General features: G+C 41.9%; 1 protein-coding gene across 2 annotated transcripts; it reads right to left on the bottom strand.

Annotated features, from left to right (window-relative positions):
* Positions 1-1044: 1044 nt before the first annotated feature.
* On the bottom strand, positions 1045-18971 carry EDNRB (endothelin receptor type B). 2 transcript variants are annotated; one of them, XM_075045992.1, is made up of 8 exons: positions 18868-18971; positions 18030-18584; positions 9311-9423; positions 8959-9163; positions 8464-8613; positions 6767-6900; positions 6059-6167; positions 1045-4527 (listed from the first exon to the last, which is right to left on the bottom strand). In XM_075045992.1, the coding sequence occupies exons 2-8, from the start codon at positions 18528-18530 to the stop codon at positions 4396-4398; spliced, it is 1344 nt and encodes a 447-aa protein (XP_074902093.1). In that variant the 5' UTR covers positions 18531-18584; positions 18868-18971; the 3' UTR covers positions 1045-4395. The 2 variants fall into 2 exon arrangements, with proteins under 2 accessions (XP_074902093.1, XP_074902094.1); XM_075045993.1 differs by lacking the exon at positions 18868-18971 and having other exon boundaries at positions 18030-18716.
* Positions 18972-19530: the final 559 nt, after the last annotated feature.

Raw genomic sequence — 19530 nt, 5'->3', positions numbered from 1 at the left:
ATATCCACGTTGCTATGTAAATTCTAGTGTGTTTAGAAAACTGACAAGCTGCAGTTAATCCCCGAAATGAAAGAGCCAAGACTGCAGTAGATAAAGCTGTAGATGAGACCAATAGTTAGAAAAGTGAACTATGGCAAGGGAGTAAGTTAGCTGGGCTGTGAAGACTATGGCCTACCTGTAGAAAGCTGTAGGATCTCAAAAGAAATATGCAAAAACTGCTTCTTTGTAATGAGTTGTTGGTGAAGACTTCAAGACCATAGCATTACTGAAGACCAAAGATGAAGGGAAAGGAAGTGAAGAGGCCATGAGAGATATTGAGTAGAAAATTTACTTACAAAGGATCTCATATCTACAGGTACCTCTGTGTCAGGCATAGGAAACTTGAAACTATGTGCTAAAGGTCATGGGACCATAAAAAAAAGACAAATCCATACGGATGAAGCAGGCCACCAACTAAGCAGAAGGAAACCTAACTATTTGGAATAAAATAGCAGTAGCAGCAAACACATTTTGCAATGTACAGATACTGCAAGCATATAAAGTTATATATTTGACCAGCTACAGCATATTTAGTCTGATACTGTTTTCCACTGCTTTTAAAAAAGTAAATTGAAATATGCACAAAATTACAGTGTCAGTATACATAGGGATGATAGTTTTCATGAGGCATATTCCAACATTGAGTGCATGCACTTCTAAACTAACGAACTGGAAGTTTCATGCCTTTTATTTGTGATGTCCCTAACACAGGAGGATTTGTGACTATATATGGGTGTGTAGAGAAGAGATTGCAACTGACGTTTTGAGCAAAAACAAACAGAGCAAAGATAGGCATGACTGATTGTTCCAACAAACATCAGGCAATTTTGCAGCGCGTATGCAAGTCTGAACTCTCTCCAGTTTTCAGCTATATAACACTAACACACTCAAAAGCTTTGATTTTTAGTTCTGAATTGCTTATTTCTTTCTTACATCACTGTCACTGTTTAACAATTAAATGGGACCCCCTAGAAGAAAAAAAGGTCAGACATCTTTTTGTAATTAATCAAAATTACAAATATTTTATTGGTAATTTAGTATGTTTACACTGTCTGAACCACAGAAGTTGCTATTTTAAGTGACCACAGAAACTAGAATATAGAACTATTTTACACAGCTATACAGAACTATTAAAAAAAATCCTTTAAACATTATTTCAGTACATACAACATTCTCTTGCTAAGCCAACTGTGTGTTAAGAGCTGTTTTGGACAGTGAAATGGCACAGTTCACAGCAGATGCTCCATAACCATCAAATTTTGCATTCAATTCTCTGAGGTGTAGTACCAGTGTATCAGTTCAGTCCACCCAGTCTGAAATGCCCTCTCTTAACTCCGAGAGAGCTGTGTGCAGGCAGAATTCAGAGCAGCTGGGGAAGTAAAATCTAGCTACTACCTGAAGGCCAAAACACAGAGATGTGATGTAGTTTCTTACAAGTTTATTTTTTCATCTGAAGCCATTCTGTGTCAACTCTTCAGGCCATTGGGAAAGATGACTTACTCTTGTCACACCACTCTGGGCAAGCACACTGAATTCCTATAAAGATGCATGTGCCTCTGCAGTTGTTCTGCTACCTGTGACCCCCTGTTTGAGGCTGAGAGCGCCTTAGACTGTCTATTTTACCCCACGAGTGGATTTTACCCTCTTTTCCTAACTTTTCTAAACAACTCCTTTGTCGAAAAAAAAAAAAAAAGAGTATTTAGCTTTTAGCTTTTTTTATTCAAGGTAGCAAACGTCAGCTAGGTTTTTTAAAGAGCTGTTGTTGTGCCCTAATTCTGCTCCAGCTGAATTGAATGGTTAAACCTTCATTGATTTCAGTGGATGGAGGAATAGACCTTCTACTGAGGACTTTTGAAAATGCCTGTCTTCACTATTAAGAGATTTAATCTTAGCTAGAACACAGATGTACTGGAGCTCTCCTGTGTATTCTTTTAACCATATGAGAGCAGAAGTTTTGAAAATTTTTATTATGGGAAATGAGAGCTTCAGTAAAAATACTGTTTTGAAAAATACTGCAAAAAAAGACAAGTGTACTAATATGTATATATTAACTCCAAAAAGTGGGCAGTATATATGTTCTTTATTTGCAAAACCTAAATGTCTGATTTAGCAGGACTCAACAAAGAATTAGTCCAGGAAAAAATGAAAAATGTTACACATTTGCCAATACCATAGCTATATTTTAAATAAAAATAACAATAATATACATGTACAATATTGTAACGATATAACTTGATGAAAATAACACTGATCAGTATCAAACTTAGGATTTAACTGATTATCCATCCTTAACAGATGAAATGCATTTCACAGAAACAGGTGCAGGCAGAGTGAAGTGATATTCACGGCTTACCGTGAGAAAGTTACCATGAAAGTTAAGGTAAAAATGTAAAGAACAAAACTTTAAATATATTTGTATTTATAAAAGTTCAGCATTATAGCGGTTGGGTGCATGTGCTGCAGAAAGATGGTAACAGCAACCTAATGGTAGACAACACACACGCTTGCACACATACCGACACACACAAACACACATGTGCCCATGCTCAAATGCATGTGCATAGGTCCTCAGCTTGCTTATACAAGCATACGCTTACAAGCTTTTGATGGGGCAACACCAGGAATGGGGTTCACCTCTCCTGTTTTTAGCTGTCTGCAAGGTACCTGTAGCTACCTAAAGTCAGATGAGATGAAACTCATCTAAGGTAACATCAGCTGAACGTTTTAATAAAAACTGTTTTCATCCTGAGCATATTTAAGGCACTTTATTCAAAAATCTGACGTTATTCAAGACTGGGAAAAAAGGTAAAAATCCTTACATGTAAAATTTGGAAATTAAAAAAAAAAAATTCCTGAGTTTTGATAAATATTTTTATTATAATAAAATACCATGCCTATTGAAAACATCTTTTATAAAAGCATGTTATATGACATTTTTTCTTGAAAAACCCATGCCTTAGTGCACGAAATATGTTAATAAGTCTTTGGGGACATCTGTAACAAATTAATAAGAAATGAAAAGCCAAAGAATGACCTGTCATGTATGTACAAAACGTGCACTGCTCCTGGCAACACACATCATGTTTACTACAGGCATCTTTATCTTTCTGTTTTCTCACAGGGTCCTGCCCATATTTTTATTCTTTATAATTAATTATGCTTCACTAAACTATTTACAGAAGCAGAAACTAATCACACATCTTCTTAAGCCCATAAATATGGAACTACAGAAGTAGAACATATTTTAAAACAGTATGAAGACAAGTGTGCTACATAGTACTGTTCTCTAGAAGTACAGTTTGTGAATTATTTTCTCTACGAAAATTTAAATCTAAAAGAAAATAGAAGTTCAAATTGTCCCTCTGTTTTCCTTGGTTACATTTTTTCTACCTGCTATTTCTAAAGGATTTTGCCCCAAGACAGTATTAGGATTGCAAAACCACTTGTAAATTGTTGCAAAGGTATCTTGAGTAAAGAACCGTCAGGCTCTTGAACGCTCACTGTTTATGTGGGATACAATCAATTTGTTTTCATATAAAAATAGATGGTTTCCAATACTATCCATCATTTGTATGGTTCTAGTAGTATTAATTTTTGCTTTTGGTGTGTTCTTCTCTCCTCCGCTGTCATTAAACATGAATAACATGGAAACAGTGAAATGGACCATGCCCAAAGTGCTGCCAAATGCATTGAACACACAAAGTGGTTACAAAATGGTATTTATAGAGGCCTTGGGACGTTCCTTCTAAAAATAACAGGTAAAAACAATCATCGGAGTGAAATGCACTTTTGACTTGACTGCATCCTTTAACATTTTCATTAGCTACTTCTATTATAATCCTGATAAAAATGCTACTTTTTTACATTTGAACTTCTATTACAAAGTATTTCATGTTTTATTTAAAAAAAACACACAATAGTTATGGTGGTTAATCTGCTTGATAAAAGTTAATATATTGAGTTATAGATAATAATGCCTTTGATCCAATTAACGTTATATTATACTGCTTAGTAATTACTGTGACTTCAGTTCCTACAACTGTTATAGTGAATACAAATGATCTTTTAATGTACAGGAAGTGGGGATCATTTGGAAGTGCTGATTCATAAGTATTCAAGTGCTAACAATGACTTGTTCTTTCTACACTTTTCTTCATGTTCCACAAATGACAATTTTATAAATGTCCATGATTTTGAACGTGACACGGTTTTGGGGCAATTATTTTTTTATGTTCTTTTTTTGTGCAAACACAAACCTGACTTTTCTAAACATTACCATCTCGTTAAAAGTAATTGCCACTTTTACTTAAAAAGGCACTAGCGTTAATGTAAGAGAATATACCTTTTATGCTTGTTTTATGAAGAGCTGTACTTGTTACTGGAGCGGAAATTATCATATCCATGATCATTAGCTTTGAACTTTAAACAGGACTGTCTTTCCTCCAGGGACAACAGATCTTTGGATTGGCACCAGCAACATAAGCATGACTGTTAAAAAAAAAGGAATAAGCATTTTACATAATTTTGTTTTGCACACGTGGCAAAATGCACTGAAACACTGCCCTTCTTCAGCGGTACAGTAAGAAACGTCAAGTGTGTAAGCTATGATTTTGGCATTACAGCATAAGCAAAGAAACAAAGTTAAGCTCTGCTTTGCTCAAATGGCCACTAACATCTGGGATGCCCCATTAGCAACCAACCTGAGTGCTGGAGGGCAGGAAGAGTTATATTGAGTTATATATAATAATGGGCACACACATACCTCTTTGAGTCTGGTGTGCAATTCTAAATGCACCTGAAAATAAAATTGTTGTCCTTGTTGTCCTTTGTCTGATAATCTTTCTTGGAAAAAAATGTATGCACAGTAATCTATACTTTCTAAGCAAGATGTGGCTACGTAGTTGAGGGGGGGAAAAAAGAGAACAGTGAAAACCTACATACAGTTCAAACATTTACCAGATGTACTGCAGACTTTTTGCTGATGCTACTGACTGGTCTTTGAGTCCTGGAAGTCCATCTGGGATCCTGAACACCTACTTGTTACCATGTTCAGGATGCTACAGATCTCTTAGGTGCTCTCAGCTCCAGTGACTTTTTCAGGGACCCAGTAATGAAAACAGGGAAGACAAGACCAACACTAAAGCATCTGTAACATGTGCTATTGCATTATGAGGGAAATACCCCAACAATACTAGATGAAGAGCAGCCTGCCTTCTGATGGAAAGACATAACCAGTAAGGAATTTGCACAGCCAGGGAATAAGCCTAGCAGTGGCCAATGGTTAAATGCTTGGCAACAAAAGAAAAATCAAAGAATTTGCAGCAGGCAATGCAAGAACACTGATACAGTGTCTGAAGACAGTAAGGGGTCACAAAAAAAGCTCTACGGACTAAATCTGGACATTTCTCTGAGCAGACATGAAGGCTGAACAACAGAGGGGCTGCAATCCACATGCGATCCAGAGCCTCAAATCCTGCATGGAGAATTAGTGCCCAGGACTATTCACTCAAACCACGGCAAAACTATGAACAGGTCCGTCTCATAAAATGTTGGCATTGGAATGGGATGAGTGGATACCTGCACCCTCTGCCTTACACAACTGCCTACTGATGTAAGCACTCAGTCAGGATGGGGGGAACCCTGGGTCAGCGCCCTCCCCATTGGATTGCAGAGGATATGGCTACGTGAATCTCTGCAGCGCGGTCCGAGTCTGCTTCGTCAGTGCTCTCAAAGTGGCTGGGTGCCAGCTCCAGTCAGGAAGTGATGTAGCACTGATTAGCATAGTGCCGAGAGGCTTTATTGCATGCTTCTCTCTTTTGCTTTCTCTTTTTGTCCCTATGAATCCTTAATTCCTTTCTATGTAGCTTCAGCAGGAGAGGGAGAGAACACCTACCACAACCCAGTTAAAATTGAAAATAAAACTTAATGGCCATTTAAAACACTTTGTGCATGTTATGGAATGAATTTTACTGCTGACATCATCTTTTAACCAGAGGAGCAGGTCTCCACAGCCTCTTACCTTAAAGCAGTTTTGGAATCTTTTGCTCACCAAATACAGAGCTATTGGATTGATGCAGGAATTCAGTGAAGCCATGTTAATACCAATGTAGTCCATCACAAGAAAAAAGCTGTGTGGAAATTAAAGTAGGTAAGACACTTCTCATTTTCTGTGAAAAGGCTTAGTAGAGGTTTACAACTATGAAAATTAGACTCAGCTTCACTCAACCAAGACTAACTATTAAACGTAATAGTAAAGGGGCTTATATCAACAGGATTAACTCATGGAGGTAACAACTGTGATCAATAATAAAGTTTGAATCAGTAGACAATTCTCATGAAAGTAATTTCAGAAGATTCAACCACCTTAACTTGTGGGAGGAGACATTCACAAGTTTTTCCTCACAGATTTAATCCTAGCTATTCTGTTGAAAGGGAAAACAGGGACAGAAATCCCCCCTCCACCCACATGACACCACAAGACAGCAGGACAGTCCCAAAAGGGATCAGAAGAAGACAGGCAAACAGGACAGAAGCCTGTGTCCATGGGAAGTCTGTGTTTGTGGGATTCCTCATGATTTCCTGACTCTGCAACTGGAGTGAAACCAGAGTGTCCTGGATGAAGGAGCAGGGAAAACTTCAGACACACAAAATAAGCTAATTCATTAGGAAATCCAACTCTTATGGAGAATGTGAGCAGCATGCAGGTATTTTATTTTTACAGTCTCACCTTAAAAGTTCGCATCTGTTGGGGTCCTTCTGATCATAAATAGTGAGCTTCAATATTCTGCTTAAGTGAAGTGGGAGCCAACACAAAGCAAAAACAAGTACTAGACAGAACACGGTTTTGGCCACCTCACGTCTCTGAAAAAGAAAATTGGACAGAACGGTGTTATAGTTTCTGTCTTTCTCCTGATTGTTGTTGTCTTCTCATATCCAAACGTTTAATAAACAAAATAACCCCCCTATCAAAGTAGGATTTAGGAGAACATCAGAATACCTTATTTTCTTGGGATATGTACTTAATCTTTTCTACTGTTTTACATGTCTTGCACTGATTCTCTGTATCTCTAATTTTAAAAGGTATGAGTAATAATATGAAAAATCAAGGACATGAAAGCAATTGTTTAAATTAATATATTTGTGGATGAAAAGCTGGACATGAGCCGGCAATGTCATGGGCGCTTGCAGACCAGAAAGCCAGCCATATCCTGGGCTGCATCAAAAGCAGTGTGGCCAGCAGGTCGAGGGAGGGGATTCTCCCCCTCTGCTCCCCCCTCATAAGACCCCACCTGGAGTACTGCGTTCAGCTCTGGGGTCCCCAGTACAAGAAGGACATGGACCTGCTAAAGCGGGTCCAGAGGAGGGCCACAAAATGATCAGAGAGATGGAACACCTCTCCTATGTGGAAAGGCTGAGAGAGTTGGGGTTGTTCAGCCTGGAGAAGGCGCTGGGGAGACCTTATTGCAGCCTTTCAGTACTTAAAGGGGGCTTATAAGAAAGATGGAGACAGACTTTTCAGCAGCATCTGTAGCAATAGGACAAGGGGTAATGGTTTTAAATGAAAAGAGGGTAGAGTCAGACTAAATGTAAGGCAGAATTTTTTTACAATGATGGTGGTGAACCACTGGCACAGGTTGCCCAGAGAGGTGGTAGATGCCCCATCCCTGGAAACATTCAAGATCAGGTTGGATGGGGCTCTGAGCAACCTGATCTAGTTGAAGATGTCCCTGATCGTTGCAGGAGGGTTGGACTAGATGGCCTTTAAAGGTCCCTTCCAACCCAAACCATTCTAAGATTCTACAATATTCATCTCCCCAGTCACTTTCAAATATCAGCTTGTTTTCAATTGCATTTTCTTGTGCTTTGATCTCAGGTCTCATTTTAAATGCACCTGGAGATTTCAATTACAACTTTATTGAGGTAAGAGAAAAGGAGCACAAATATACTTTATAGTACAAATGTAGTTTAATTCTAGTGACATATGATATTTGTTTCTGGTGCACTACTAACTTGGCATGTATTTTGGAATGTGTTTTGTTCTGCTAACATATACTGCTAAACTTGGTACAGTTCTGTACAAAATTGATTCAAAATAATTAATAATTTTACAGCACGACCTCAGTTTTCATTACAAAATATCCATGTCTTATGATTGTAAAGAAGAAATAAAAACTATAAAACTTGAAGGATTAACACCAAACAATAAGAAAGCAGTTTTGTGATTGTCAGTCAAAATCTTAGGTTTCTGAGGGTTCTGGCATGTATATATATGAGTTTAGCAGTACCAGTGTTAGGAAACTTCTCCTTAGTAGTAATCTTGAAGCTGTCATACAAGAGTGGAATAATGATGTGGCAGTAAAGTCAGTAAAGGTATTATTGTCATCCTCTCTACAGTCAGCAGAGTTGTCAGGGATAAATTTTTACCTGTTTTAAGTGGTCATTTAAAGCAATCTGCATCCCACTTTTCTTTCGTAACATCTCACAGGTCATGAGAGTATAGAAAAATGCTGTGATAGCCAGTGGCAAGCAGAAGTAAAAGCTAAACAGCCACCAGTCTTTAGCTTGCTTGTAAAACTAGAAGGAAAACAAAAGCAAAAACATTGTTAGGAGTTCAATGTTGAGCATTTTGGAAAGTATGCTATAACTAATTGGTCAGTCTGTCCTGAAAAGTATCTCTGTAAGGTGTACATTAGAGATGAGAAAACAGGACAAGAAAGTAATATGCCCAAAGCCCACAAAAAGACAAAAGTTTCTGGATGCTCTTCTTTTAACCGATATACTTCAGAAATTTGTCAGCGTTTCATGTGAACATTATATTCACCTACATTTCACATTCACTTGTGCCCATTACCATCCACATGACACTGAGATCAAGAACTTTTCCCGAGAGCTGTGATTTTATAAACATCAGCATCTTACCATCATAAAGGATGTTTTCTGCGTGGGGTGAAGCAGGCAGATTCTAAGATCCTTTCCTCTGTACTCCATTGTAATCATGTCAAATGCAATAGCTTCTGGAACAGCCAATATCACCGATATAACCCAGATCAGTACAATTTCAACAGCAGTCCACTTTGGCACTCCAATTCCTTTAATGCGACTCCAAGAAGCAACTGCTCGGTACCTGAAGCAATAGCACACATTTGCAAATTAAAAATATAAAAAACCCCACCTGGTTTAACTAGCTTAAGCTCAGCTTATTAGAATTCTATCAGCTGAGTGGAAAGGTGACAAAAGAAATCATAGAGTTTGATGAAAAAATGGGTCTCACCTATCTATACTGAGGGCACATAAACTCAGCACTGTGATACCCACTGATGCCTTTTGAATGAAGGGTACTAATTTGCACATTTCGACACCGAAGGGCCAGTCCTCTGCAAGCAGCTGTGAAAAGAAAACAACAATTAGAAATGAACCATTTTAAAAAAAGCTGCAACATGGACTTCTGTCTTGATTGTTCTTCTTTTCCACCATGTAAAACTTAGTCAAGAAGAACCTTTTCACAAGGGAGTCTGCAAGGTGTGTATCCTAAAAACTAGGCAGTAGCTTCACAGTCACTCCCTGGCTGGGCAAGGATATGCACAATGGCTTAGTCGTGACTTCTCAAGCCCTGCAAACTCCACTCATTTTGCTTCTAACTTCACCACCCCAGTGTTTATGGAGAAAAATGACTGAGCAGGTGGGGATTTCCTTCATCTTTGTATTGGCTGTCTTGAGCGTTCATTGCTTTTCTTACATGTTCCAAGTAACTCCCTATTTACTAGAAATACAGAAAATTACTTGAGGCTGATCAGAACAGGGACAAAGCCAACAACTGCACATCTGGGGTGGGGTTTGTTTGAAGCTTGGTGTCTAGGCTCCCTCAGCTGAGAAGTCAGGCAACACTGGAGAACAATTTATCCCACAGTTTTCAGCTGACCATCTGATAACGAAAGGAGGGATCCACTGGACACTCAGGGAGCCAAAACAGCTAGTTTGAACTAAATGGTTAGCAGCAGGTAAAGACAGATCAGATAAATCCCACACTGAAGATCTTTATTGACCAGTTTTCCAATTATTCTGTATTACAGTATCTAAAGGACTATCCACACATTCAGCATACCTATAAGTGCTACGGAATAAAGAAAACACCACAGCGAATTTTAGGTTGGTTCAATTGCACTTTGGGTCATATTTTTTAATGGATATCTTCTGTCACATCCCCAGCTGTACATTTTAGCTGATTTAGGGGACAAGACTTACTGGACACAGAGAGCACCTTCCTCACAGCTGATGCCATGAACTGTTCACCTGTAGCTTTAGTTTAGAAACCGAAACATTTAATCTTTGTACTCTGATGTGAGCTACTCTAATGGCTCAACTACAGCACAGTAGCAGCCAAATCTTCCAGTTCTTCATAAAAACAAGACTCTCCAGAACCGAGGTTATGCCAAAAAATACTCGCAATTTTTATACACAAAAGTAAACCTTCTGAGTTTCTGTAATTAGTTATATTATCTAAGTTCATCTCTGTTTTTCTTAACTTTTCTTCAAATGAGGCCTTTTGGATCTGTTGCAGATAGAGAGCTACAAAATGGAAAAGGAGAGGAAAGAAGAACGATAACTGCTCAAAAGAGACGACAAAATCTTTCCCTGAGCTCAGGCCTGCTCAGACATCTTATTTAACAGGGATGTAGGAAAAGAAGAAATAGATCATCATATTGTATAGATTCTGCTGGGGACCAAAATGATTGTAGATAGCCACAGAGCTGCCTGCTCACGTTGGCTTGGCTCAGCAAAGTCCTTAAGCACACATACATGTGCATGTGCAGCTAAACAGTTACATGGTCCAAGACAGTTTCTGAAAAGCCCTGATATAAGTATCACTTTTTTTTAACATGAAGGAAGTTAAGTACATTTCATGACCATGTGCTTTTGGAAATGCCTATGAAGTATTTTCAGGTACCAGAATACCTTCAGAAATCTGATTTAGTCCTGTGCTGAAATGGGATCTTTGAAAGAAGGGCAGTAGGAAAACTGTAACATAGCCCAGCTTTGAACTATTTATTAAATGATCTACCTAAGTAAGACAAAGAGTATAATGCTTCTGCAGAAATTAAGCAGAAAAATAAATTCTAAGGATATATGTTTCTTGAGAATTTTATGGAAAGTAATAAAGCAGAGGAAGTAGGGATGAGGCTGTAATAACCATACAGTATATTTTACTTATGTGATGTGGGAAAATAAGTCAATCTCTAATTAAAGTATTTTCAGTAAAGCCTTTCCCTGAGACTTCTTTTGAATTGCTGTAAGGCGTTGATAGTAGCAAGCTCCTATTAAAATTGCAGTGTGAATAATTAGAGGTGTTCTAAATGTACACTCTACAGAACCAAGTGACACCTGGGCTGATTTAATTTATATCAATCAGGCATTGAACCTCCAGCCTACAACACCTAGTTGCTATAGAAATCAAGGACTGGGTAGTAAGTACACTGTATACTTGTTTATAGTATCTATTGTATATTGTACGTGTGTCTATATTAAACCAGAGATGACTCATTAAAAAAGCACTTCAAAATTAAAATATTATGTTCTTTGTTGAACTCAATTCAGAACTTTGATCAAACTTCTGTTGGAAGATTCTGCTGAAGACTTTCAGCTACAACTAGCTGGTGTACGTGCAAGACACTCCCTGTCTCACTTCCCTAAAATCACAACTGCTCAGCCACACATCGGAGATTTCCCTGAACTAATGCTTATCTCTCAGGTGCAGACAGTCACACCTGTGCTCCAAGCTGACTGGATTTGAGCCAGCTCCAGTTTGGGAGCCATATGGCTGGATTATAATGGGGCTGCACACGAGCGAATGCAGTCTACTGAGAGAAAGGGTGCATGAGCTTGGGTTTAGCACAACATCAAAATATTATACTTGCATTCAGCCAGCTTAAATCAGGGGCAGAATGGACACACAGCTGTCTGCATTGGATTGGAAAAACATGTTCTTTATCTCCTGCAGCCGATGTATTGTGAAATTTGAGCATTTTACTGCATGAGTCGTAAGTTTCTCCATCATGGTATTGCAAGTGGTTAATGATACGCTTTGTGGCAAAAGCTTGAAAACATTAAGAAAGTAAAAGGTAAAAAGTAGAATGTTTTAATTGCTGAACTATGCTTTTTGTTTCTGTTTGTCCTCTGTATTGCCATCTCCTCAAAACACTGCCTTAAAGTACAGTGAAAATCCACTGTAAAGTATTCAAGAGCATCATAGTTGTGGACAAGAGAAATGATTATTCTTAGTGAAGTATAGATGTAGTCTAATGCCATTTTGTACGGGTAAAAGATTTTCTTATGATTCATAATAGGGTATCTGTACAAAGAGTGCCATTTTACAAATGGTAAATGAGATACTGCCAAGTGGCAGCAAAGAGAAAAATAATGTTGTGTTTTCAGCAGTAAATTGCCAAGAGAAGTCTACCACTGGCTGTATTCTGAGTGACATTTTCCAGTGTTTTACAGTCACTTATTTTACACGGGCAAAGTTTTAACTGCTAAGCCACAGAAATATGTGGAAGATGAAATGAAACAGAATGAAAGGAAAGGGAACACAGTAAAGAATGAAGTGAAATAAATAATACTTAAAAGAACCAATACATCTGATGCACTCCTAGCCAACACTTTCCCAGACCAGGCAGAGATCTGAGCCTAAACTGATGCGAAAGCTGCACAGCTATGGAAGTAGCCCCAAGAGATATTGTGACTCAGAGACACACCTGCGAATTGCAATTCCTGCCCTGCTTCCTCTTGGTTATGTAGGAACAGAAAGATGTTCATAATCTGCTGCTGGAATACGCCAGCATGCGAGCACAATTCGCTGCTCTCCATGGCTCAGCTGCTGCGGCCACCAACCAGAAGGCTGATGCCACGGCTCCAACCCACTACTGTTGACTTTCGGCAGCCGGGCACGAAGAGTTAGCAAAGCATGCACTTAAGTTACACCAGTGTCCTAGTCTCGAGCAACGAATGCACACGGAAACGCAGAGCAGGAATTCATACTTCCTTCGAGCTGTGCGTGCACAGCAAGGCTAGTTCACAAGACGATAGGACTGTATTTTCACCATTATGAATTGCAGACTTACAGGGGAAATCAGACATGCAACTGTACACCTAATTCACAAGCAACTTTTCAATGTATCTGTGAAATGACTGGCAGATTTTCACCTGATACTTTTGAGACGGGGAGGTCGTGCAGATAAAGTTTTTTTCAGTATTTCCCAGGAGCGAGCATTTTTCCAGACAGGAAATTTGCCCAGGAAATTAAGCTTATGGTCAGGGATAAGTCAGACAACATTACAAAACTTACTAATATTTAACAATAATTATGATGACAGGGCGGGGATCTTCCCTCTAGACAAGAAAATATATTTCCTGCTTCCTAGTTAAGAATGTTCTGCTGATTTATCCAAGAAACAGTATAAATCTTAATATGAGGCAGGCAATTAGTTTCTTTTCCTGTGTCTTTATTAGTAACTTCTTAGAAATTTCATTTTTTTAAAAAATACTTCATTAAGTAATATCATACAGACATCTTGAAAATGACAGAAACCTTATAATGTGTTGTCAAAGTAAAAAATTTCTGCAATTTCACAATCCCAGTGAAAGGGCTGCATCAAAAGTAACTATTAAGAAAGCCATGCTGCTGTCAGATTGGGAAGCATAAACACAGGGTAGAAGCAAAAAACCAAGTAAGATGAAAACTTGTTTTGAAACTTGTCACATGTATCTTTTAAGTGAATGTATACATAACAAATGTATACATAATGAAAAAACTACTCTAAATTTACAAATCTATACTGACATCATCTAACGTACTTCAGTTTGGAGATCCATCATGAAAACTATATATGTGTACTTTCAACAACATACAGACGTTTCCACTACCCCATATATTGGACGTCAGAGTAGATTGTTCCCATCCAACTACAGAACAAAGTTACCCCTCATTGCCTGTAGAGTCTGGACAGGTCCCTCCACTGGACAATTCAGAAATTTCTTAAGTGCCTATAAGCTGCCTTTGTTGACCATAAAGGGTTCCTAAGCAAAATGTGGTCAGACATCAATCAACCTTGTGTAAGAAATTCTGAGATGAACTTTGCAAGACCTCAAGTAAGTGGTTCAGATGTTAAAAGAAAGGAAATAATGCATTTCTCCCAATAAAATGGTGGTTATCTGCAACATCAGAAGGACCAGCAGCTAAGAGTTGTAATATGGAATAATAACAATGTTTTCTAAAGACAAGCACCTTGACTTTTTTGGAAAATTAGGAAGAGAGTGGCTTTATCATGATGCATGCCCTATAGGTACTTGCATTTCAAGAGTTAGTAAGGTCATCACAAAGACATTTCCATGGAAATCCTGCCTTTTTTAGAGCACAGCTGGATTAACAAAGGGGCCAGTTTGCGTCTGCATGGGATATGCAGTCCCTAATGTGGTCTTTCTTATATTTCCAGTGCTTGATAATGCTATATAATGTTAACTTTATTTTTTATGTAATCCCTAAAATATATTGCTGAAAAAAAATCATTGCCTACAAAGCTGACTTTGGCCTTTAATCATTGGCTTGGATAAAGACCAATTTTTGTTCCTTCCCTGGAAATTTTTTCTCCGCTCTTCCATTGTGCTCTGAGATAAAGGAACCTGTGACAGTATTTCCACGTAGATTTTCTGCCTCAGCCATTTGTGTCATAGCAAATTGATAGAGTTTAGGAATCCACACAAGAACGTGCAGAGGATAGGTTGTTCCCCCTGTTAAAAATCCATTGGAACATGACAATAAATCGGATTTAATATAAGAGAATGAATATTACAGAATGAGAGAGAGAGATGATGTCTATATATCAGAAGAGGAAGCATGTTACTATATTATTTGATTATGGCTTTTTTAAGTCTATGTTCCTATCTTATTACACAAATATGCATGAGAGGCAGAACTAATGTAAGTTTGGAATTTCCAATCCTGATGTTGTTTTGGTCTGTTACACGTGGGAGTTAACCAACTTTGTCAATTTGGGAAACTGAGCATAAGCCTTCCAGAACTGCAGACCTGTACTGTCAGGTGTACAAGCGGCCACTGTCTCGTCTTCCAAAGATTAAGTGCAGAGAAGGACATAAAAAGCTTACTGACCGCCTACTCTATCCTTCTGCTCCTTATGTTCACACCTTTAATTGCTATTTGCAGGCTCAAATTAAGAAAGACATGCTTACTTAGTCTGTTTAGTGAAGCAGTTGACCAGGCATAGGACCACCTTCACATCCAACTAGTAGCGGTTTCACAATCTACAGTGCCACGTTACATACTGCAGAATGATTGTCTCAGACTTTTCTCTGCTTCCCATCCTGCAGTTCTGAGGGTACAGCCAAAACCAGATTGTTTACCAGGACCCTGAACACCGAAAAGGTCTTCCAGGTTTTGCATGCTAGAACCAAATGCCCCTCAAGACTTCATTTCATACCCACTTTTCTGATTGTGTGACAGATTCCAATACTTTCCATTTTCTACCGAACATATTGATCATTATTCAGATTTATCAAGTGCAGTGGACTAATTGGCATCCTACACATTGGACTGCATTTGCCTCACAATCTAGCTAACACCTGCTTTCCTTTATTTAGATACCCTCAATTTAAGGATGTAAATTTTAATTTGTGTATTTTTTCAGCTACTTAAATATTCACTTAACTTAAACAGTCACATGTTTTGCAGTTATCACTTTTAACACCTAATAAAATGCTGTTCCTAATGCTAATTCTGAGTTCTCTCTTATGGGTCTGTCTGGAAAGCATTCATAGACACTTTCACACTTCCTACTACAAGTGTTGTTGAGTAAACTGCTGGCATTTTATTAACATGAGAAATTTTCTCACATTCTTTTTCACGCAGCTGTCTAACTGAGGATCTGGTAGCAATTCTGAAGATCTGTTTCATCCAGTTTAAAATTGTTTCAAATTGCAAGTTACAACTATTAAGTATACTTGATTTACAAACCAAGCCTTTGCTAGCCTTTGTTTTTCCCATACTGCTGGGTGATTACAGCCAGCTTTTGATTGCATTGCTGTATTCTCCCTCATAATGTTGCTCTGCAGGTGGAATTAAATGGGATGCAGAGTTGATGAAAAACTATCATCACTTCAAACCTCACTCAAACTCTTAATTTTGATTAAATAAACACAATGTCTAAGGTTTGTTTTGGTTGTGTTTTTTTTTTTTAAGTTACATTTACTCAGAAGTCCTGTTTTAAAACAGCAAATATTCCTCTCACTATTGTGAGGGAGAATATAAATTTATTATGGGCTCTTCATTAATGTGAATAGTAGCGTGGGAGATTTAGCACCTGAGAGCTATTGCTTAGCTCCCAGCATTATCAATAGCACAATAAAAATCCTGCACTTGCAGTGGTATAACATTTATCGGTTTGCAATCTGACCTTTTATTCCTCCAACCTACTCATAAAGATATATTTGATGATCATTCAATCAAGATGAGGACTGTGGTATGTTATTGCATGTTATCATTAATTTAATTTTGAAATAGTGTCACTGAGATTGTAAAGTCTTGTACTGAGTAGCTGTTATTGACTTAATCTTTTTGATTTTTTCCAAGAACAGATGAAAAAATTTTTGTTCAGTATCTTTTTTTACAAAACCACATTTTTTTCAAAACAGCTTAAAGTATTTTGTTTCATGAATTCCACTCTCACTCAGGAGAGTACACGCCTCTCCCAAGAACTATGATAAATGGATAGTATGGAAAATACTCCAAATTGAAGAACTCTCGTGTAATCCAAATTATCCAGCTCATGAATTTAACACAGTTATGATGTTCCTTGCTTTGTAATACTTCCATATTTTAAAAGGATAAAGATACAGGATTCTCCCATTTCAGCAGCTTCTGGTAGTAATCACTACAGATACAGAAGACTAAATTCAAAACCTGTCCCTTCAACGTGGTTTTCCACAGCAAAAAGTAACAAACCCCAGAGTTTACAAACATGCATATGAAGTGAGGAAAAGGAATAGGCGAAGGCTCTCGTGTTCACTTTATGCAATAACTGATGGGTGCTCAGGCACCCAGACTGTAAACTCTCAAGGCAGAAGATGCCTTGTTATTTCCAGCATCACTCCCAAGAGTGCTGATCGTAACTAGAGGCTGGATACAACTGCCCAACGAATTCCTAGGGGCAAGTAGACAGGGCAAGCTGTGTAGAGGAGGGACTGTACTCCTTCCATGGCAAGTCTTATCACGTCAAAGGGCAGAGTAAAGAAGGTGCAAGAGCAGCAGGTACGGCTCACTCCCTCTCGGCTGCCCGCGCTGCAACACTGGCCAACGGGGAAAAGGGTTCACAGCTCAGGAGAGCATCAGCTTCACAAGCGCTGGACGTATAAAACTAATACAAATCGGGCAGTCTGAATGAGCTTGGCTCCTCCTGAAAAAGTCCCTGTACGACCAGCGACCGTACGGACCCATGGGACGTATATACGACTAAGTCTGCCCCAGCTGGGCAGGAGGGACCCAGCGGTACTCGCCCCACAGGAGAGGGTCTTCCCTGCCTCCCCCTCCATTCCTGGGGGAAAGGAGGGAAGCCATGAACCCACTGCGCATGTATCCGTTGCATTTCTTTCCCTTATCCCTAGGACAGCACCTGTTTCCAGGTGACCGTCAGAGCCTGGCTACCTCCAGCCGCACGCTTCTGCCCCATTCCCAGCCCGGACGGCTGAAAGGGCTGGGACCGGGGCACGGTAGGGGGGTGCCACGTGGGACCACAAGGCCAACATCTGCCCAGAACACCACCTCCCGGCAGGTTTTCGGCATGAGGTCTGGCCCCCGGGTGTCTCCCGGGCAGAAGCGGGGCGCGGTTCCCTCCCCGGGCAGCCGCGGAGGTGCCGGGAACCTGCCGGGGGCCGGCGGGGAGCCCCGCGGAGAGCCCGCCGCAGCCCGGCGCCCGGCTCCCCCTCACCTTGTAGACGTTGATGGGGATGTCGATGATGATGTGAAGCAGGTCGCCCAGGGCCAGGCTGGCGATGAGGATGTTGGGGCCGTTCCTCATGCACTTGTTCTTGTAGATGATCCGCAGCAGCGTGGAGTTGCCGATGATGCCCAGGACGAAGACGAAGCAGGAGACCACCGTGTTGATGTACTTGAAAGTCTCCTTGATCTCCGTCTGCCCGGTGCACATGGGGGGCGAGGCCGAGCGCGGCCGCCCGCCAGCCGCCCCCATCCCGCCCTTGGGCAGCGCGGCCGGGCGGGAGGCGTTGGGCTCGGCGCCCCGCAGAGCGGGGGTCCCGGCCGTCGGGGGGAAGGCGGCGGCCGCCGCCGGCGGACTCTGCCTGCCCGGGGCCGGCGGGCGCAGGGAGCCGTCGCCCTCGGCGGCGGCGCGGCCGCCGAGGAGCTGCAGCAGCAGCAGCAGGAGAAGGAGGAGGAGGAGGGCGGGCGGCCGCCGCGGCCGGGCGGCGGGCATGGCGCTGCGGCGCGGCCGATCCCCCGCCGGGCGCCCGCCGCCGTCAGCGCCGACCTGCGCGGAGAGAGGGGACGGGGCGTCAGCGGCGGGGACACCGCGCCCCGCCGCCCGCGGACGGACCGGCGCGCTGCCTGACGCCGGGCGCGGACGGGCGGCCGTGCTGGCGGTGCCGGAGGCAGAGCAGCGCCGGGGAGAAAACCCGCAGCCCGGAGGCTGGGGCGAGAAGTCGTGTGTCCGTGCTCCTCCTCCCGCCCCGCGACTCCGGCGGGACCTGCTCGGCGTCGCCCCGCTCTGCCCCCCCCCCCCCCCCTCCCGGCCCCGCTCCTCTCCGCCTCACCTCGCCGAGCGGAGCCGAGCCGCTCCTCCCCGCCCGCCGCCTGCGGGGCTCTGCCTGCCGAGCGAGGGAAACGCGCTCCGCCGGTTGCCGCGCTCCGCGCCCTGGCCGGCTGCCCCCTCCCTCCCTCCCTCCCTCCCGCGGCCGGCTGCCGCCGCCGCTGGGCGCCCCCGGGTCGCGGCGGCGGGAGGGACGGGCGCTTGCGGCGGGACCCGGCGGCCGACAGCCGCGCACCAAACCCCGTGGCTAAAGCCGCGCCGGCGGGGCAGGGCCCCCCCCTTTTCTAAAACATTCAACCGCATCTGGCCCATCAGTCACGGCCAGACCCCACCCGCGCCCTCCTCCCCACCCGCCCCGCGGGGGCCGCCACTGAGCCCAGCCCAGCCCAGCCCGGCCCGGCCCCCCCCGGCCGAAGCGCTCCCCGTCGCGGTGCCCACCCGGCGACCTGCCCCTTCGGGACGCCTCGTCCTGTACCGGGTGGGCTGCGGCAGCCGAAAGAAGTAGTTTTGCGGGTTTGGGAACAATTTCCCAGATCGGTTTAAAGCGCTTCACAACACCGGGTGCTTTGTATACTCTTCTTACAGCGGAAAGAGTATTTGGACCGTTCCGAAGCTGCAGTGGTCCAGCTTGGTTGACCGGTGGCCGCTTTGGGCAGCCTTAGCGATG

This window comes from Buteo buteo, chromosome 14 (genome assembly GCF_964188355.1).
Source record: "Buteo buteo chromosome 14, bButBut1.hap1.1, whole genome shotgun sequence".
In the NCBI taxonomy this organism is placed as follows: Eukaryota; Metazoa; Chordata; class Aves; order Accipitriformes; family Accipitridae; genus Buteo; species Buteo buteo.
Note: the sequence above shows the minus strand (reverse complement) of the source record. Positions and strands in the feature narration are given on the sequence as shown.